Source organism: Podarcis filfolensis (assembly GCF_964270895.1).
Source record: "Podarcis filfolensis genome assembly, chromosome: 16".
In the NCBI taxonomy this organism is placed as follows: Eukaryota; Metazoa; Chordata; class Lepidosauria; order Squamata; family Lacertidae; genus Podarcis; species Podarcis filfolensis.
In genome coordinates this window covers 21,117,208-21,138,418 of record NC_139620.1, presented here as the reverse complement: position 1 = coordinate 21,138,418, position 21,211 = coordinate 21,117,208, and the positions used below count along the sequence as shown (strand labels likewise).

Here is a 21,211-nt window from a genome sequence, read left to right as displayed (position 1 = left end):
ATAATTTAAATGTAGAATTTTCATACATTCTTTAAAAAAATGCACAAAGTGGGATGGAGCAGACCTATGATTGAGCTCTGCTCGGTCCACCCCTAGTCTAGACTTAGATTCCTTCTCCCATCAACTGTACTGCCTAGGTCTGATGGGAATTGTAATCTCAATACATCTGGGACACATCTGGTTGGAGAAGGCTAATCTACATAGATTACTTGGCAGCAGGAGTCTATACAGTCGTACCTTGGAAGTCGAACGTCTTAGTTGTTGAACAAATCGGCTCCCAAATGTCCCAAACCTGGTTTGCGAACATTTTTTGTGTTCCAGTTTGTGAACGTTTTTTGGAAGCTGAACGTCTGACGTGGCTTCCGCAGCTTCCGATTGGCTGCGCCTTGGTTTTCTAATTGTTTTGGGAGTCGAACGGACTCCCGGAATGGATTAAATTCGAGAACCAAGGGACGACTGTACATGATTCCTGCAAAACAGGCCCAGCCTGGGAGTTGTTCAGAAACATGGACCATCTCCATGATGGCTGCCCCTGTGGCTCTCCTTGATTGGCTAGTGAGCCAGCCACACATGGCCAATCAGAGATAAGGGCCTAGTGCTCAGTTCTCAGCTGGGGAGTGAGCCCCGATTCACCACGTGCGATTGGCTCACTTTCGCCCAAGAAGGTCCATTCGCAGGAAGTGACCCAGTGTTCCAGTTTCACATAGCCCCCAAATTCATGACTGCTGAGGGGGAACTGAGCCACAGCAGTGACCATACAAGTGTTTGTTCTTTCTGTCTTTTTTTTCCTTTTTGCAGTCACCCTGTTTGAATTGACAGTCGTCAATGACTGGTACATCATCATGGTATGTAGCACTCTGCCGCTCCCTGCCAGGAGATTTCTTCTGTAATAATGTGGCTTGTGATTCCTTGGTGTCTGCGCTACTGTGCACTGGTTCATCACTGGCCATTGGTCATTACAGGGAATATGCCAAACAAATGGGCACATGGAAGTGAAAAGTAGAGGGAGCCAGCGCAATATGATGCTGGTAGGTGTTGGGATACTGCCAGGGAGACAAAGGCCATCACGACCTCCACGTCGACTCCGGACGATCCATCGATCTCCCGTAGATACAGTATCAGCAATTAGCGACACGAGCTTGCAGAACTAGCTTGCCACATTCCAGAGCTCATGCACACTCTATCAGCAGATAATGCACAGCAAAAGTCGCACTCAGGAGAGCATTATTTACAAGTTTTATTCAGCGTTGATCAGAACAAAAAAACATGACTGCCTGCTTCAGTGTCTTCGACACCAAGAGAGAAACGAAAGCAACAGAAAACATAAACATCCTGTGGACAGGAAATGCGCAGGCTGTGACACAAACATCCTGCTCCCTTTTAAGGTGGAACGGAAATATCCTAACAGTAGGAACGCTATACTAATGCTGGGAAGACCTGGGTTCAAACCCGCCACTCTCAAGCCTAAAGTCCACTGGGCGAACTTGAATTAGTGTCCCTCGGTTCACCCATTGAAGGAATGAAATGAGTGTGAGAAGAGATAGAAAGAGAAAGTTAAGTGAGTGAGACCCAGGCTCCTACTGGCCTGACTATTATAGTCAGTACGACCTTGACAGAAACATAACAGAACCAGTTTAAACCAGCTGTACTCAGCTTCCCAGAAGGAATAACCGAAACATCAGAAACCTCTTTCCTGTTTCTCTCACATAGAAATAAACCTTCTAGAATCCTCCTGAACCAATCAGAATAGGAAAGCTCTCTGCACATCGGATCAATGCTTTCTGCACTAAGAAATTAAAACTGGCAATGTTTTCCTTTTCAGGAAGGGGTGACATCAGAGACTTCGCACTGGAGCCGCCTCTATTTCATGATTTTCTATATTGTGACCATGGTAAGTGGAGTTGCCAACTGCGCTATTTTGTGAAGCAGTCCTGTGGCTACAGTCTGTATGTTGTGGTGCAGGGGTGGGGCCTCCAGGCATTGTTGGACTCCAACTCCCATCAGCCCCAGACAATGGTCAGGGTTGATGGGAGCCGTAGTCCAGCAAATTCAGCAGGGCCACATGCTCCCTGCCCTGTTCTGTAGCCTTCACAGTCACTCCCAAGGACCAGAAATATAGTTTGCCAGCAAAGCAGTCAAACTTTCCTTTTTGATGCATGGTCATCTGATGAAGGGTTGTAGCATCAATTATGGTTGATCCTAGAGCAAACTTGGGTCTCCAGCTGTTTTTGGACTACAACTCCCATTCTTATTATTTAGAAGACATCTGAAGGCAGCCCTGTTTAGGGAAGTTTTTAATGTTTGAAGTTTCATTCTGTTTTTAGTCCTCTGTTGGGAACCACCCAGAGTGGCTGGGGAAACCCAGCCAGATGGGCAGGGTATATTATTATTATTATTATTATTATTATTATTATTATTATTATCCTTGACTAGTAGGACCATTGGCCCAGGGATGATGGGAATTGTAGTCCAAAAACAGCTGGAGACCCAAGTTTGGGAAACCATGATCTATAGCCTGGTTTGTTCCCAGAGCTCAGAGTGGGCTACATTGTGCTAACCTCCAATGACTGAACTGTCACCTTACCCTACTCCATAAGTCAGCTTGAGTAGAGCAGCGAAATAAATAATTTGGGTGAGCTGTTTTTTGCATTGCACCGACCTTTTCCTTCCCCCACAGGTGGTGATGACAATAATTGTAGCCTTTATATTGGAGGCATTCGTGTTCCGTATGAACTATAGCCGGAAGAACCAAGATTCAGGAGGTCAGTGGGGTCACCCTTGCAACCTGTTTGTTTCCTTCCTTATTTATAATAATGTTTTCAGACCACCTCCCAGGCACCATATCAAAATGGTGCACAAAAAATAAATAAACGTGTGAGTGCAAAAAGCATAAAAAACTGTAAAAACAATGCAGAATAATCGTTAAAGGGGCTGGCTCATCCTAAGAGAGTGGAAACAAATGAACAGGCCTGTCATAGAATCATAGACCTGTAGAGCTGAAAGGGACTCCCAAGTTTTATCAAGTCCAACCTCCTGTGTTGCAGGAGTCACAGCAGGAATCAACTTTTTAAAAGTGCCTTCAAAAGATTCTGTACATTAAAAGCAACAGTGCTTGCTGAAAGATTGGGACTACAGTGGTACCTCGGGTTACATACACTTCAGGTTACATATGCTTCAGGTTACAGACTCTGCTAACCCAGAAATAGTAAGAACTTTGCTTCAGGATGAGAACAGAAATCGTGCTCCGGCAGCGCGGTGGCAGCAGGAGGTCCCATTAGCTAAAGTGGTGCTTCAGGTTAAGAACAGTTTCAGGTTAAGAACAGACCTCCGGAACGAATTAAATACTTAACCCGAGGTACCACTCTAGGGGCATTGAATGGATGTGGAAGCACTTTTGAGCCTTTTTTTTTAATCCAACAGCCATTGGCCTTCTATGGGCCACACGGGACAGGCAGGCAGGACTAGCAGTCGCCTGATGTCATCATATATCAGGTCCCCCAAATGTCAAGCCAAAATTCTTCAGCAACGAAGCATCACATTGTGGATGCCTTGTGAGCGAGCTCCCCCATTCTTCCTCTGCAGCCACGTTTTGAACTCGCCCCTCCCCGCCGTGACTGGGCGCTGTGTGATGACATCATGTGTATGGCCCGGTGGGCGTGGCTTGCCCAAAATGGCCTGGGGGGTCAAGTCAAAGAGGCTTGGGCAGGCCTGATTTTGCCTGAAGTTTCTTTGCCGCTTTCCCCTTCCGTTACCCAGACAAGCCTTGTCCTTGCCTTTCTCCTCTGCAGAAGACATGGGCATTGTTTTCGAGAGAGAAGTCTCCAAGGAAGAACTGACAGCTGTCGCAGAGCTATATGGAAGGAACTGCATTGCCTCGGCTGCCAGCCAGCTGCTCAAGGTCATTTCCCAGATGGACAGGCACAGGGTGAGTAATGGCGACTGGAATTCCAGCATCTTCTGTTCGCTACTTTCAGTGGCGTAGCGTGGGGGGTGCAGGGGGGGCCGGCCGCACCGGGCGCAACATCTGGGGGGGGGCGCGCGCGCTCGCATTCGCAGCTCTCTGCCCCTACCTGGCTCACTCACTCACTCTCACTGCAGTGCTGGCTGTGCGAATCCGATCCGAGCCGCCGGGTCGCCGACCACTGTGGAGGGGGTGGGTGCCAGGCGTGCAGTGCGGAGAGAGAGCGAGGGACTATCTGGGGGAGGGACAGTGCAGTGGCCGCCCAGCGCAGCGCTGAGCGCGGGAGAGAACCACACCAGACCAGACCAGGCAGCAGCAAGAAGAAGCTGGCAGCGGCGGCAGGTTAGAGGTTAGGGGGCGCAAATTACTTGCCTTGCCCCGGGTTAGGGGGCGCAAATTACTTGCCTTGCCCCGGGTGCTGACAACCCACGCTACACCACTGGCTACTTTCCAGGTATCCTCTCTCACCTCACCACCACTTGGCTGGTCTTGTTCAGAATGATATGACTTCAGTTACTTCTGATTTAGAATGCTAGAGGGTATCCCTCTGTGGCCACTGGTCCTTGAAGAGGAAGGTAACAGAGCAATTCAGATTCCCGCACTCTTCACATGTTGCATATTTTTCCAGCACAGATTATTTGGGGGGGGGGGGGGATGCACACACTGGAATGCCACAATAAGCATGTACAGTGGTACCTCAGGTTACATACGCTTCAGGTTACAGATTCCGCTAACCCAGAAATAGTACCTCAGGTTAAGAACTTTGCTTCAGGATGAGAACAGAAATTGTGCTCCGGCAGCGCAGTGGCAGCAGGAGGCCCATTAGCTAAAGTGGTCTTCAGGTTAAGAACAGTTTCAGGTTAAGAACGGACCTCCAGAACGAATTAAGTACTTAACCTGAGGTACCACTGTAGTAGATTTCTTCAATAACCACACCATTGTGATGTTTATGGCAACTTTGTTTTCCCTTGGTCATAGCAGTGGCTGCTTGGGGACTCACAAAAGTGGAGTCCCCAAACCTTTAAATTACACAGGCTTATATAGAGAAGCATTCCCTCGCCTTAGCTTTACACAGGTGTAGAAATTAAGTCCCATTCTCAGAGGAAAATCATGCCTGCATTATACGAGCTAGATGCCTGGTTCAGAAGAACAGGATGCATCCTCTATTAAACTAGCTCGAGGCTGAGTTTTTCCTCCACAAATGTTCTCGACACCATTTTACAGTTGGAGTAAGCAGATTCTCCTAACAATATAATTTCACGTATTTGTTTTTACCCTTCCAGCATTTGAAACCTCCATTGTTCTAGGCGCATTTCGCGACAAGGAATTTCATTAGCGCGAGCAGTTTCTGAGCTCTGAGCACAGTACTGTGCCTCAGATTTCTGGTTAAAACTGCAGAGTGGAAGGAAAGGAGGACTTTTTTTCTGCTTCCCCACTTCCAGCTACTCTCTGAAGACTTGAGAAGAGACCCTCTTAAGAATATTAGGGGGGGGGGTAGGCAGGGGAAAGACTAGACCATGTGAAGAATAAACATAATATTTTATATAAAAGTGCACCTAGACATTTCATTGTTGCGCCCATAACCTAGGTTTCAGGTGCCATTTAGCTCCTAGCTTTCATATCTCAGTTTTGAACACTGAGCGCTTCACATGTAGGCTATCTATCAAGCATATACTATAATTCCCACTACAGGCACCAGGTTCCCATAACTTCAGCTTCCTGATAAACTCAGGTAGGAGTGTAATATTCACATCTTAACAGTGTGTACATGCCCCGCCCCCAAATGCACACAGAGCTGCATAGGAAAAAACCAAAACCTGTCCCCATTTGGCCTGCGGATTCCAACCATCAGTTTCATTTATTTGTATCTAGTCACCAGAAAATTCCAAAACTAACATTGAACAGAAGAGAAATAGCACAAGGTAACATCAGTGGAAGTTAACTCTGATCTTAATAAGGTACAACATGAACAAGTTTAAATGCTGAATTTTAAGCAAATCACAGCAATGTTTCCATTTAATAAAAAGGATTGTTCTTGCTTTAATATTAAAATTAAATGAATTTATGCAAATCTGAATAAAATTGTGTGAGACGTAAATGCCCCCAGCTTTCAAGAATTTATCTCCTCTTATCTGATAGAAAGCCTGCAGTGGTCGCAGTTGCGCATTTGTCTTGAGTTCCCTATAGATAAAGTTAGAGATGTGCTCAGGTCTCTCTTGGTGGCAAGATTCCTGTGTGCTCCTAGCAGCGCCTGTATTAGCTATGATCCAACTCTGGCACCCTTCAGAGGCAGTTGCCTTCTTCCTTCCTCTTACTGCTTCTCTTCCATCACTTCAGCAAACATCCATGCTGTTCCTGGGGCGGCGATCAAGGACCAAAAGCGATTTAAGCATGAGAATGTATGAGGAAGAGATACAGGTAAGATTTGTGAAACTGCTCCCATCCTAGTTGTAGCTTGGTGGAATCAGGGATCTTCTCGGAGGTGCTGCCAGCCCCGTAAAAAAGGTAAAGGACCCCTGACAGTTAAGTCCAGTCGCAGACAACTCTGGGGTTGCGGCGCTCATCTCGCTTTACAGGCCTAGGGAGCCAGCGTTTGTCCGCAGATAGTTTTTCCGGATCATGTGCTCAGCATGACTGAGCTGCTTCTGGCGAAACCAGAGCAGTGCACAGAAATGCCGTTTACCTTTTAAATGTGTTGTGGAGGGGGCGTGGAATTATTGGTTTGTTTTTGTTCGTATTTTTATTATGTGTTTTGTGTTTTTTTATAATGTCGTTTTTTGTTGCGATGTGCCTTGAGATGATTGTGATTAATAACAATAACAACAACAACGCTATTATTATTACAAGCAGAATATTGGGTTCGCGCACAATTCATTGCAGACATTCACAATTTGAGGGCAGGCTGTGGGTGTGGGAAATGAAATGATCCCAGCATTGTTGCCTCTTCCCCCCACAGGAGTGGTATGAAGAGCACTCCAGGAAAGAAGAAAGGCAGTTTCCCTGGCAGGATGACCAGTCACTCCATCAGCCCTCGCCGTTTCCAGGCCTCCGTCAGCGCTCTCAGACCATTATCTAAGCCCAGCTAACCTAAGCTGCTGCTTTGTCTGCTATGCATTAACCACCCCGTTTACTTACTTTGCAAAGTACGTCTCAATGCATAGCGTATCCTGGCAGAAGAAGGTCTCCTAGCGCTCTTGTGTAAGAGAGTTTCGGCTCTCCCTTTTGCAAAAGCTCATCCCTGTACTAGGGCCTTTAAGGCATAACCAGAGTACTGCAAGATGGCAGGGCATTATGCAAGGGACTGGGGCTGGTTAACAGGGTAGACACAGTGAATGCTTCTGGGATTTGTCTAGTGTAAAGCAGCCAGGGGTTAATTTGGCTATCTTTCCCCAGTACAGCTGGATAAAATAGTCAGCTGAAGTTATACAATCAGGCTGCTTTCCCCCCAGGCATTCCAGCCTCCCAGAAGTGGGTGGCTGGCATCAGCAGAAAAAACAAAACACCACCATTTACTGCCACTGTTTGCCTGTCTCTAACTGTAACTAGGCTGCCCAGTTTTCAGCAGGACTGCCCTTTTGAGGTTCAGTTCTGTCCTCATCATCTCCATAATGGTTCAATAAGCTGCTGTGGCTCTACAGCATTTTCCCTTCTCCAACAAGGTTTGTTCCCTGTTGGGCACAAGTCCTCTACTCTCAAACTGTCTGAAACCTGGAAACTGGTGAATGAAGGAATCCTACTGCTGCAACTAGCAGAGGGCTGCATGTCGTGGTGGAAGCAGCTCAGCCTGTGGGCATGTGTTAAAAGCAATAACTTTGAAAGAAGGAAAACTGACCAAGGTGTAATCCTGCAGTCACTGCACAGCAGGGTCCAGGTTGATCCTCATCACTTGCTGCAATTTAATTTTTTTTTTTTAAATTACCAGCTCCTTATTAGCCGTTGGCTCTGTCTGACAGGCCTCCACCACACAAGCTAGAGGTAAACAGAGATGCAGCAGAGTTCTCCTTTGGTTTGCAATATGAACATTTGACAACAAACAAATGCTTCCCTCAAATATGACGGTACTTCAGCCTTCCCAAATTCTTCTCCAGCTTAGAATGTTACTCTGAGCTGGAGAAGAATTCCATGCCTCCCACCTACCTACCTAAACTCTTGCTGTTTATAAGCAGGGGGGAAAGGTCTTTCTCCCCATGAACTGTTAATATTCCCAGCAGCACTGGGAAATGGAGCTTTCCTTCTCCTCTTGACTGTATGCCATAGCAGCACATAGTGAAGGCAAAGGGGAAGAGACAGAATTTCCTGCTGCAAGATAAACAAGTGTGAAGGTGCTTTTATTTGTCCGATTTTAACTTTAGTAGGCTCATAATAAGCCAAGCTATTTCCCAGGTGGTTTTTTTTTTTAAAGAATAAGGGCTTATTCTTAGCAAATCTGTGTTACCACAAGTGAGTAAGACAGCAGCGTGTTTTTGCAGAATTCCAGCTGACCTGATCAGTCCCGAAGACAGACGAGGAGCTTTCCCTATGGTGGTCAGGGAAGATGTTCCCTTGAGACAGATTCTGTCAGCAGAACCAACCATTGGTCTTGCAGCACCCACCTCTAGGCAGATTCTAAAACCCCGGATAGTGGCCTGCTCAGGGAAGCCATGCCTGCTTAACTCAGTTCCAGCCTTCCTTAAGGAGAGATCAGATATGTACAGCATTACCAAGTGCTGGCTAAGATGAGGATGAGAGTTCTGTGGAAGTTTGGGGTTCACGCACTGCAGAAAACATCAACCAGCAGTGATTGCTGCTCCTGCCTTTTGGGGGGGGCGCATATAACTTATTTGCTGATGGAAGGCAAATTCCGACCTCGTAATGGTGAAATGGAAGTTTTGTGCCCCTTTGTGTACCAGACCACTAACTAGCCCAAGGCTAGCCAGTGTGTCGGCCTCTAGATGTGGGTGAGCTCCATCAGCCCTGCATGGCCAGAGATGATGGGAAATGGAGCCCATCCACAGATGGAGGGTGCCGTGTTGGCTACCCCTTGAACTAGACTAAGGATCAAACCTGTGTGCAGCATATATCTGGGCCAACAGCCGCCTCCACTGATTATAGACACTTGGGGCCGCTATTCTTAAAAAGTGTTTTTCTCCTAATAGCTGAGTACAGTTTCTGCTGCTCTACAAAGCTGGAGTCTGAGGCTTTTGAGGGAACACAATTGCTCTCTGTAGAATATTGCTGTTGTGGTTTCAGAACCGAGACATGCTTCCTGAGCTGTACTGCTAACTAACTGACCTGTCACTCAACTTGCACTGTATATGCCCCCCTCCCCAACTCCTTACCAGAATAAGCTAGTGATAATTCCAGGACTGCTTCTTGCAGGATGGAAGGAAAAACAAACCTCAGTGAGTCTACCTTCTAACTTGTCTTTTCTCCCTGGCTTCCTCCAACACTTAACTCCAAAGACAATCACTTGCAGGAACGTAACACGATGGGAGGTTTTGTTCGCTGCGAGTTTGTATGGCAACTGTAATGATGACGTCTGAAACAGTGTTATAGAGATATTTACAGGCACATTTAATAAACCTTTTAAAGCGTTCCTTTCTTCCTTGTTTTCTGCATTTATTTGCAAAGGGCGTTGGGGTAGGTGAAACAGCTACTGAACTGCACAGACCACTTCCTGTGGCAAGAGTGCTTCTTTTCAAAGAAGTATGTAAGCCAAATGTAGAGCTTTCATGTTTTCACAACTGCACATGCCGTCTACTCACAGAAAAAATAAAATAGAGACCTAAGTGTTAAAAAGCCTTTGTTTCCCTTCACCTTCCATCTGCTTACATGTCTGCTTACATTTAAAGCTCCTCCTTACGGAACCTGTTCCCCCCACCCTTCCCCCTTTTCCTAAATTGGAGGTGGTTTTTGGTCATTGCCTCTATTTAGTTTGTAAACCAAAAAGCAAGGGCTGTTCAATTCTTCTTTTGTACAGTAGCACTACTAAGCAAGCTTAGGCATTTTATGGAGAGTAACTCTTCCTCTACAGTGCTCATGCAGACCCTCCAAGTGTCCCTATTTTCCAGGGACAGTCCCGGATTTACAGAAGCTGTCCTGGTTTCTGATTCGATTCCAGAATGTCCCATTTCCCCCTTAGGAAGTTCCTATTTTCATCAGAGAAATGTTGGAGGGTATGGAGTTATGCTACCCCCGAGCCAAGGAGATAAGTCATCTGAAGGCAGCCCTGTATAGTTTTATTATGTTTTTATATACAGTGGTACCTCAGGATGCGAATGGGATCCGTTCCAGAGCCCCATTCGCATCCTTAATAGAACGTAAGACGCGATGACATGTCTGCGCGTGTCACATTTTGCCACTTCCGCGCATGTGCGTTTTGTCATTTTGAGTGTCTGCGCATGCACGAGCGGCGAAACCCGGAAGTAACGCGCTCCGTTACTTCCGGGTTGCTGCAGAGAGCAACCCGAAAGCGCTCAACCTGAAGCACATTCGGCCCGAGGTATGACTATGTTGGAAGCCACACAGAGTGTCTGGAACAACCCAGATGGACAGGGTTTAAATAAAAAAATTATTATGGAATAGGACATCCTTATTTTCATCAGAGAAATTCTGGACGGTATGCTGATGCACAACACACTATTGATGGTTTGCATACTCCTCGCACATAAATCCTCTTTCAGCGTCGGAACTGTGGTAAAAGTGAGGTGTGTGGCCTGGACAAACTCCTGTGGACCGGTTTGATTGGCCTCTAGCATTCAAGTTCCCCAGCCGCAGTACAGCACTGAAGACAAGAAGTAGTAATTGTGTTTTGCCTTTATTAACATACCAGATGTTATGCTGTGCTGAGCAGAGAAAAGGGTTTAACAGGAAGGGAGAGTACTGCATGTATTGGCACCTGATGCAAATGCCTGATATGCAGTTAAGTCTTAAGGTTGAAGGAGATTCCTTAGAATAGCAAGCAACGTTCAAGAAAGCACTGGCTACTCCCCTTCAAAAAACCTGGCTGTGTATACTTTTAATGATGCACACAACTCATATCCATTTGGGTTCATGGTCCAGAAGTTAATTGCAGCAACTCTTGGCTTCGTATAGCAACCCTAATCTCTAGCTCCCAGCACCAACAATTCATATAACAAAGCAATTTTTGCAACCCACTCCCCAAGGAGATTCCTCAAGCACAGCTTTCTCGCAGCTGTAAGGGATAGAACAAAAAGAGCTGACCAAAATCTGCTTAGTTGCCTCCAGTAGGTTTTTAATAACAAACAAATAGAATTGGCCACTCAAACTAGCCCTGTAACAGCTTATACCCATTATTATTCATAGCGATGGCTCAGGGTGAGTTCTCTCTTCAGTGTTATCGTTCTGAGGTAGATTTGTTCAATAGAGACAACACTTGTCCGAAGCTACACTTTGCTACATAAGACGAGAGGGGTTTTAAAAGTATAATCTCCTAAGCATAAAAGAAGTCTATCTTGCTCTGTTGTTTGGGATCCATTACAATTAGTGGTGAGGACATGTGACCTGAAACAGAAGTTTGCTGTCGCTTAGCTTCCAACTTAGAAATGTGTCCTCTCTCTATTTGCCATTTTGGGATACAGCAGAATGCAGTGGGGATGAAACATTGGGTGGCAGAAAGCAGAACCACTGAAGTTAATGAACATACCTAACTTAGGTTAATTTCATTGGGCCTACTCTGAGCAGGAACTTCATTGAATACAAACCTCCCACCAAAAACAATAAATTGCGTGGAGAGCAGCAATCGGGATTCCTTCAGGATTTCTACTACTATTATTTCGGGATTCTCCCAGCTGACAGATTTAAGAGCCTTTGTATACACTGACATAAAAGCAGCAAACCCTTCCAGCTTTCTGTCCTTCAACTACAGACTGCCATTTGCACCAGCTGGTACCCTGGAGCAGCTATCAGGGCTCCATCAGCATCTGTCAGCACTAATGTCTGCCCTGAGAAACCAGATGGGTAGGCAGCCATTTTAATTTCCCATGGTGCTACAGTGTGGACATAGTAGGGACCCTATCGTAGAGCACTTTGCCAACCCTGTAGTGACTTTGCTTCGGGGTAACGGTTATATGTGATAATTTCTGCATAGGGTTTGCACAGACACCGAAGGATTCCTTGGCAAAACTCCTCAGAATGGAGAATGGTTCTACTTGAAGGTGCACAGAGCTTAAGAGCACAGAACAACTGAGGTACAAAACGGTTGCTATAAAACAAATCGGCAATGAAAATCACAGGGGGAGGAAATATAAAAATACAGATGTCTTTGTTACAATAAAATCATCACCATGCAGATAAATACTCCAGTAATAAATCCTGTATGGTATACGTTTTGAATATGCCAAATACTTTCCACCACAAATGTCTTCCATCAATGGTGTCATGTAAAACAAAGAAAATGACAAATAGCTAAAAACATTTTAAAAACAAACAAAAAAACACCTACCAATCCAGGATAAACAAACAAGCAAACCAAACCCAACCTTGGTTTTGGCTCTTGCATACAAAACTTTATAGAGGACAAAAGACTTCAAAACTTCCTTTGAAAACATCAATCTTGAAAAAACCTGTCAATTTTCAATAAGTCCTAATTATGCTAATGCAAACTTCAGCCTTACCAAATGTCTGCATTAACTTGCAAAGTCTTGAGAAGGTTAAATTTGAATCAAAGCCTATTGGTATCAGCTTGTCATTATTTATCCAAGACGCGCTGACATTTTTAAAGAGAGCTAAATCACATTTATTTAATCATTTCCTTCCCAACCTTCACCTTTAAGGTCCCTGGGAGGGTTACAATATTAAAACACAATTAAAAACATATTTAAACAACTTGCAATCATAAAAATAAGGTGGACCCTAAAAGTAATTTAGTTTCCCTGATGCTATCTTAGGCCTTTGCAGACCTTTTGTTCTGAAATGTATTTGGCACACGTTGAAGAAGACTTCATAAGATTTGCCCTACTACGTTCATTATTGGATGTTTCCTAAATATGATAAATTTTACTGTAATAAAGATTTATGTATTTAATCCATTCTCCCCCTTAACTCTCAGAATCCTTTTTTAAAAACACCTAAATACATTTTAAAACATCTTTAAAATTGCTGACATTTCATCAAGTGATAAAATTTGTAGTTTGCAGATACACCAATGTGAGGAATAAATGCAGTGTGATACCACTAAGAGCTTCTTCCCAATATATGAGTTTGTCCATTGCATATGTGGGAACCTTTAGCTCTTCAGACACACCTGAACCATACCTCCCATCAGCCCTGGCAAGCATGGTCATTGGGCTAGGGGCTGATGGGAGTTGTAGTTCAGCAATAGCTAGAGGACCTGAGGTCATCCACCACCCCACCACCTGGGTCTATTGCTTCTGGTTAGTAACATTTAAACCTAATAGTGATACTAGTGAGATGACTTTCTAGAGCAGGGATGGAGGAAACCAGTGGCCTTCCAGAGGCTGTTGGGACTTCAACTCCCATCAGGCCCTCACAGCACGGCCAGCAGAGAAGAATGATGGGAGTTGAGGTCCAGAAACACCTGGAGGGCCCACAGGTTCTTCATCCCCATCACAGAGAAACACTTGGAAATGAATACAGTCATATCTTGGTTCTCGAATGGCTTTGCTGTCAAACAAATTGGCTCTGGAACGCCGAAAACCCGGAAGTAAGTGGTCCAGTTTTCAAACTTTTTTGGAAGCTGAACATCTGATGTGGCTTCGACTTCAGTGCCGGAAGCTCCTGCAGCCAATTGGAAGCTGCACCTTGGTTTTCGAACAGTTTCGGGAGTCAAACGGACTTCCGGAATGGATTAAGTTCAAGAACCAAGGTATGACTGTATTCCCAAACCACAGGCCATAAATACTAACTGAATGCCAAGGAATGTACTTATGAGTAAAATAGCATAAGACGAACCTGCTGGATGAGACCAGTGGCATATCTACTATAGCATCATGTTCCCACAAGGGCCACCCAGATGTCCCAGTGGGACACTGGCAGCCAGGACCTGAGCATGAAAGCACTTTCTGTCCTGTGGTTTCCTAGCAACTGGTATTCAGAAGCCCCCTAAGTTAGCTGGATGGAGTTTGCTATCCAGTTTTCCTTTTGCCTTTGAGTTCTTGTGTTGCACAGCAGGACTTAAAGCACTGCCCATGTCCAGTTCTCCACCTCCAAAGAACCTACTAGCTGTAACCACTGAGACATTCTCTGTGGTTGTCCTATTGTGTCACTCTGAATGAGGCAAGTTAAAACAAGGTAGTGGGAAAAGTTCTAGGTTTCCAAACACTGATGAATGAAACATTCTGAGATCGGATATCAGCAGACAGAATTGCCCAACGGAGAGAAACCGGCAGGGCCCTTTTTTTGAGGAACAATGGGACAGGGGAAAGCCTTTTAGGACATCTTTGTCCAGACCCACCGTCTGGGTGGATTAACCAAACTGGCCACTGTGCAAGGCTCCCAGACTTCCTGTTGCTCAACACGGGTGCTGAAAAGCTTGTGTGATCCTGCGGCGCCTTGGTCAAGTGCTGATCCCAGGAATAATAATGCCTCGTCATGCCTCTGCCTCCCTCCCAGGATGAAACTGACTGGAAATTAGCAGCGAGTCAGCAAATCACATGCAGCAAGATGCACTTGTGCAAACTCAGCTTACAATTTTGTCGGCCCAGAATGAAACAAAATAAAACGGGTTTGCTGCAAAAAAAGTGAGGGGGGGGGGAGTGACAATAACACAGCAGGCCACAACACACACAAGTGCCTCAGGTTGTGCAAACATGCTCATGATGCCACAACTTCTGCAGTTGTACCCTGGGCTATAGTCTGAGTTCTCAAAGGGCATCATTTCCACCTCCCAAAAAAATCCTCCAGAGAACAAAGCAGTTAATAGTGCAATCCGATCCACGACTACGTAGAAGTAAGTCTTAATTCAATGGGGCTTGCTCCTAGGTAAAATGAGGTTAGGATTGCAGCCTTAATGATTCCACCATTCTTCCTCACTTTTTGAATGGAAATGATCAAAGGCTGGGATGCTGCAGATGCCCCACCCCGCCCCAATATTCTTAAAGGAATGCCTCTGAGCACATCAAAAGATATAAGCAGCTGCATCCAACACCAGCTCTACTGAAAGCAGCCCCATTGAAATGAATGGAGCTAAGTGAGTTCTGTTTGATGACTTCAACGGGTCTACTTCTGTGCAGAAGCAGCCTTGGATATGAAAGCCAAGAAGTTTCCTGGCACAATGGGGAAAGGGGAAAGGGGGGGGGGGGAGTGCCAAGAATAAATACGTTTTCTGAAAGGCAGAAAAAGGCATCCAACGTTCCTAGGGAGAGTTTTGGTAGAAACCAGAAATGACACACAAGATTGGAGGCCAGTAACTTATGAGCACGGAAAGTGGAATAGCTATGGCGCCCTTGCATTTAGACCACATCTGGCAAAAGAAGGGGTTTGGGGGCACACGAAATACTGACCAAACCCATTTGCCAGACAACGGCCACATTGACACCATTCATTTAAAGCACTATGATACCACTTTAAACAGTTATGGAGCCCCCCCCCAAAGAATTTTATTAAGGGTTGCTCTGGGAGGAGAATAGGGGGTTCTCCTTAGAACTTTCGGCACTATTAACAAACTACAGCTCCCATAATTCTTGGGGAAGCCATGACTGCTTAGAAGTGCCACCGTTGTGCTTTTAAATGTGTGGTGTGTGAATTTGGGTAACGAATGGGAACATTTCTGCTGAATCCACTACAACGTTGCAGCCTGGGATTGCTCCTGTTCCAGCCTCTAGTCCATTCCCATGTTTTCCATCCCACTTCCAAAAAACTCAGTGACCACCAATGACATTCAGCTGGGCTGCTTGCTGTCATGGGGACCCCTTAACGAGGTCTGGGTAACCACTGTTATCTCTTCAGTGGGGTTGGTCCATGGCAGATCACCATGTTAAAGGGAAAAAAATACATTAACTGCTAAATCTCTGTTTTGCTTAAAACTACTGTACCCTTTCACTCCAACTGTACAACATCTGTGCTACCGACTCTCAAACTTTGGAACTGTTTGGAACATACAACAAAAAATTAATCCATTTGAGTTGGGCAACTCAAATTGGGTCTTTAAACCCGAAAATGTTAAGCAATGTGGATTAAAGTCATTTCAGGGGCCCCTCTGGGATTAGGGGCCCTGGAGCTTAAGATTCACTAGTTTCATAGTACAGTCATACCTTGGAAGTCGAACGAAATCTGTTCTGGAACTCCGTTCAACTTCCAAAACGTTTGAAAACCAAAGTATGGCTTCTGATTGGCTGCAGGAAGCTCCTGCAGCCAATTGGAAGCCGCGGAAGCCCCGTCAGACATTCGGCTTCCAAACATACTTCACAAACTGGAACACTCACTTCCGGGTTTGCAGTGTTGAAGATCCAAAACATTCAAGAACTAAGCTGTTCGAAAACCAAGGTACGACTGTAGATCCGCCCCCGGCACTCACTGCTGGATACTGGAAATAAAAGGGTGTTGTGCGAATGGTTGTTGTTTTTTAATGCAATACCTCTTAGTTGTAAATTTGCAGTTTCCAACCGAAACTTGAGAAAACCAAGAGCCACAAGAAGTACATACTGGGAGCAGTATGCTTTACCATCTTTCAACACAGACAGGATCTAAAAACCACTCCTTGCAAAACCCATCCCCAAAAAACCTGACAATGTTCTTTTCTTTTTTTAAAAAAAGCTTTTGTTTAAAACCTAAATAATGCCTTTCCTTATAAGAAACGTTAATACTGATTGGGGGAACCGATGGCCTGTCCCCAAGGCCAAATGATCCCTGACTTATAATATAGGTCTTTAAAAGCAGGTGGCACCCTCGTGCCTTGAAAGACCGCAGCAACCTAACAACAGCTTGCCCGGGGCTCTGCATAAGTTTCCAAGGTTTGAGTTGTGGTCTTGCTTCCCTCCGAGCAGCAGGTAACAGTCAAACCTGACAACCAGGTCCCTTTGGGCACTCGCCGGAGGTGTGTGCTTGTTGCAAGGCAATGTCTTCAAGTAGAGCAGCTCGGTCGCAAGAGGGGGACATTTGCAACCCCATCACCATTCCGCGACAACGTCAGAAGGAGGTCCACGATGAGAGATGTCTTCTTCAGATGGAGGCCAGCCGGATCACCCTGAACTCCGTCAGCAGTGCAACGGTCAAGAAGACCAGGTAGTAGACGATGAGGCAGCAGCCGTAGCCGTGCCCCAGATGGAAGCACTGAGCGGGCACAGAGAGGAAGGAGAAGATCAGGCTGAGGCCCAGCGCGCCGGCCAGGATCCACACCAGAAGGCCCTCGGATTCCAGCTGCAAAGGGGAGACCGGAAAAGGGGAGTGAGCACACCAGATGCCATGGAGGACTAGACCTCACACAGGACAGCCAAAGTGGGCAAGGGCTGTGGCTCAGTGGTAGAACATCTGCCTTGCACGCAGAAGGTCCCAGGTTCAAAGCCCGGCATCTCCAGGTTGAGCTGGGAAATACTTCCTTGTCTGAATTCCTGGAGAGATGCTGCCAGCCAGTGTAGACATTACTGAAATAGATGGGCCAACTCAGGGTAAAGCAGCTACCTATGCTGTGCCCTCCAGATGTTGTTGGGCTACATCTCTCATCATCCCTGACCACTGGACAGGAACATTGCCAGCCTGGCTTCAGTTGTCTATGCTCTGGTGAAGACTACTGCAATGCACTGTACTTAGGACTGCCTTTGAACCATCAACTGTCCCTGACCATTGGCCATGCTGGCTGTGGGCTGATGGGAGTCTGACAGCATTTGGAAGACTGCAGGTCGTTCCCCCCCCCCCCCCGAGTGGAAGGAGAAATGGCAATGAAAGCGCCTGTACCCTCACGACTAGCTTGCTGCTCGTCATCTGAAGGAGGCAGCCGAGTCCAACGCCAACGAGCATATCTGCCGGCAAAGTTCAGGAAGAAGAAGAAGAGTTTGGATTTGATATCCCGCTTTATCATTGCCCGAAGGAGTCTCAAAGCAGCTAACATTCTCCTTTCCCTTCCTCCCCCACAACAAACAGTCTGTGAGGTGAGTGGGGCTAAGAGACGTCAGAGAAGTGTGACTAGCCCAAGGTCACCCAGCAGCTGCAAGTGGAAGAGCGGAGATGCGAACCCGGTTCACCAGATTACGAGTCCACCGCTCTTAACCACTACACCGCACTGGCTCTCTTAGGAGACAATCTGGCCAGGAAAAGCAATCAATCAGTGACTGGCTGTCCTCCCTTCCCTCCCCAGTCCCACAGAGGCAATGGACCTAGCCAGCAAACCCAAGCTGAGAGCAAATTCACGCAAGGAGTGGATGTGACATTGAGCCAGCTGGCTTCTTGCTGCTGGAAGCCCCAGGCACCAGTTTGTAACACAGCAAGCAAAATCCACTGACTTTCTCCGACGAAGGCACACGGACCTAGGATCTACATGCAACAGTTTGTCCAGGGCAGCTTCAATGGAGCCTCCCCATCCAGAGGCAGAATACCTCTTGAGCACATTTATTCTCCTGCAAACAGGAGACCGGGGGGTACTGCCTCCACTGTTCTGCTCATGAGCTTCCCAGAGGGATATGGCTGATCAAGAAGGCACCTGACTAAATGGGTCCGATGCAGCAAGACTCTTTGCATGGTAAGAGTGAGAAGCCTATAGAGCCAAGAAGGATTAACCCTCCTTGGGCATTCAGCTTGCATACACAAGGGCAAAAGGAGGAAACATGCAGAGTAGGTGTTGGCAACCTTTGGCCCACCAGATGTCATTGGACTACAGCTCCCATCATCCCTGTCTGTGGGGGCCAATGGGAGTTGTAGTCCTGCAACACTGGGAGGGCAAATGCTTCCCACACCTGGTGCAGAGGGCCAGTCCCACCCCCAACTTCTCAGTATGTGGCAAGTGTACCTGCTCCACCCAACTTTCCTGTGTTAAGTGGGGAGGTCTTGAGGGTTAGGGTTCTAGGTGCATTCAGACCTTAATGCCAAGTTTGCAGAAGGTGTACGTGCACTCACGTTTTTTAAATTATTACCACTACTGCTACGCATCCCAGGTCAGTCTTGAGGACCAACACAGGATGCCTATGAAGGCCTTCCAGGGAGTGCAGCCTGAGTCTGGCAAGGCAGACTGCAACCCATCAGGAGATCACCCGCAAAGTCTCACTTTGGGTCTCTTAGTACATAAAGTATTGATCTGATGTGTAGAGATCTTTCCTAATTCTACTTAATTCAAGAGGGTTCTGGAAGCTTCCCTGTGTGAAAGAAGCAAGCAGAAGGTTCATGATGTTTGGGTTATTCCTTCAGAGATGCTGAGTACAGATGGCTTAAGTACAGTTCTGCTATCTCTTCTGTGTCAAGGTCATGCTGACTATAAAAGTCTATCCTATCTCTATCTCTCTTTCCTTCTTGTGTGGTGTTCAGTACACAGTATGCTTAGTGTTAAGGTTTAGACTTATTATAAGTTATTGTAAGTTTAAGTTAAGTCTGCTGCAACTGGATTTCTTATGGACATTGCCAATCCTGAATGTATTAGATTTGTGACCATTATGCTCATTTGCCTTCAGTAAAGCTCTGCTGGATGAAATATTAATTGCCTCTAGTCTATTTTTTGGGAATCCTGCAACCTGTTTAAGTTTTTACTCTGCTAACTATACATCTGGAATCTACTCTGGATCAATATTGAGTAGAGTTTCAATGACACAAGGATACTGAAGATGATGCCACCAAAGCAGGCAGAAAAGGCCATGCGGGGGTATCCCTGCCGAGCCATCGTGAGGTCTGAGAAGGTGTCTGAAAGACAAGTAAGGGAAAAACGGGGGGACACACATCAATATATATTAACTTTAGCTCCCACAGACTGGATTTGTTGATGCAGGTTCATTTTGTGGGGAGGAAACAGTGAGAGGGTGGGATCCCAAACTTGGGTCTTCAGCTGTTTTTGGACTGCAGTTCCCATCATCCCTGATCACTGGTCCTGCTAGCTAGGGATGAGTGCCTCATAGGCTTAGGAAACAGTTCTCAACCAGGTGAGTTTTTACCATCTTAGCCTAGTATTGTCTGCACTGACTGGCAGCAGCTCTAACACAGCCTCGGTCAGAGGAGACCCTTTTCCTGTCGCCCCCACTGTCTAACCCTTTTAAGCTGGAGAGGCTGGGGGTTGAACCCGGGACCTTCTGCATGCAAAGCAGATTCCCTGCCACTGAACCACGGTGTTTTCCCATCAGAAAGCTGTGCTATGCGTGTGGTCTGTTTGTGGGGCTTCCCAAAGGCATCCGATTGGCCAACTGGGTGAAAAGGATGCTGGGACTGCATAGGTTGCTTGACTGATCTGTCATGCAGCCCATCATAACCAAAGCAGAGCTATTCTGAAGTGGTGATGGGTCACTAACTTAGGTTTCTTTTTTTAAATGAAATTGTGGTGCAGGGATTAGACAAAATCACAGAGGAAACAGGCTGTCAGGTATGTTTATATTTATATCCAACCTTTCCTCCAAGGAGCTCAAGGCATAATAATAATAATAATAATAATAATAATAATAATAATAATAGCTATTTCACAATTTAGTTCACAAAAATTATATACCACTTGAATTGAAAAACAAATGAACAAATCCCAAAGCTGTTTTTTAAAAAAGAAATTACTAATTTATTATTATTAATATTATTATCCACTCTTCAGCCCAAGACCTGGTTAAAACAATTTAAGCACTAGGTTAAAACAGTTTAAAACAATTGACAATCACATAAACAAGGCTGTTTTTAAGAATATACAACTCTGAATTTCAAAAGCCAGAGTAAAGAGGGATGTGCTTCTCCCCCTCTCCATTTTAGCCTAACACCCACTCTGCAAGGTAGGCTGGCGACTGGCCTAAGGGGCACCCAGTTGCTGGGTATAAAAGCAGCAGGAGGGGGCTATTGTTCCTTTTTCCTGCTCTGGGGGCCTCCACTGCTTGTAAGTGACTGTGTGTCTCCTCGGGGGTAGGGTAGGATATAAATGCAATACATACATAAATGCCCAAGGCCTCTTTCCTCACCAGACCCCAAGTGCTCACCTCCAATGCTGTTTCCCCAGGCCAACAGCGTCAGCCCCAAGACAGTGTTGCTCAGTCGGAAGATCACCCCCAAAGTCCTCAAGACGTTCACCACCTCTGTGGCAGCAGCGTTGATCCACAAGGCGCTGACCAGGAAGCCCAGGAAGGCAAATAACTGTTGGGGCATCATGAGAAAAAGATCCGAGGGTGGGGGGGGGAGGAGTAGAGA

At 46.1% G+C, this 21,211-nt stretch overlaps 2 protein-coding genes across 7 annotated transcripts in view; one reads left to right on the top strand and one right to left on the bottom strand.

Annotated features, from left to right (window-relative positions):
• The window catches only part of TPCN1 (two pore segment channel 1), a 47,082-nt gene extending 37,546 nt beyond the window's left edge, over positions 1 to 9,536 (top strand). For all 6 annotated transcript variants that reach the window (XM_083590001.1, XM_083590005.1, XM_083590003.1 and 3 more), the window contains 6 exons: positions 799 to 845; positions 1,823 to 1,891; positions 2,678 to 2,762; positions 3,789 to 3,925; positions 6,299 to 6,379; positions 6,918 to 9,536. In XM_083590001.1, coding sequence (XP_083446127.1) covers positions 799 to 845; positions 1,823 to 1,891; positions 2,678 to 2,762; positions 3,789 to 3,925; positions 6,299 to 6,379; positions 6,918 to 7,037 — 539 coding nt within the window. In that variant the 3' untranslated portion in view covers positions 7,038 to 9,536. The remainder of the gene's footprint in view (positions 1 to 798; positions 846 to 1,822; positions 1,892 to 2,677; positions 2,763 to 3,788; positions 3,926 to 6,298; positions 6,380 to 6,917) is intronic.
• Positions 9,537 to 10,738: 1,202 nt separating this feature from the next.
• Positions 10,739 to 21,211, bottom strand: part of SLC8B1 (solute carrier family 8 member B1) — a 33,014-nt gene continuing 22,541 nt past the window's right edge. Inside the window, exons 13-16 of the mRNA XM_083590774.1 lie at positions 21,004 to 21,157; positions 19,661 to 19,741; positions 17,813 to 17,877; positions 10,739 to 17,278 (exon numbers count right to left, since the gene is read on the bottom strand). Coding sequence (XP_083446900.1) covers positions 17,081 to 17,278; positions 17,813 to 17,877; positions 19,661 to 19,741; positions 21,004 to 21,157 — 498 coding nt within the window. The 3' untranslated portion in view covers positions 10,739 to 17,080. The remainder of the gene's footprint in view (positions 17,279 to 17,812; positions 17,878 to 19,660; positions 19,742 to 21,003; positions 21,158 to 21,211) is intronic.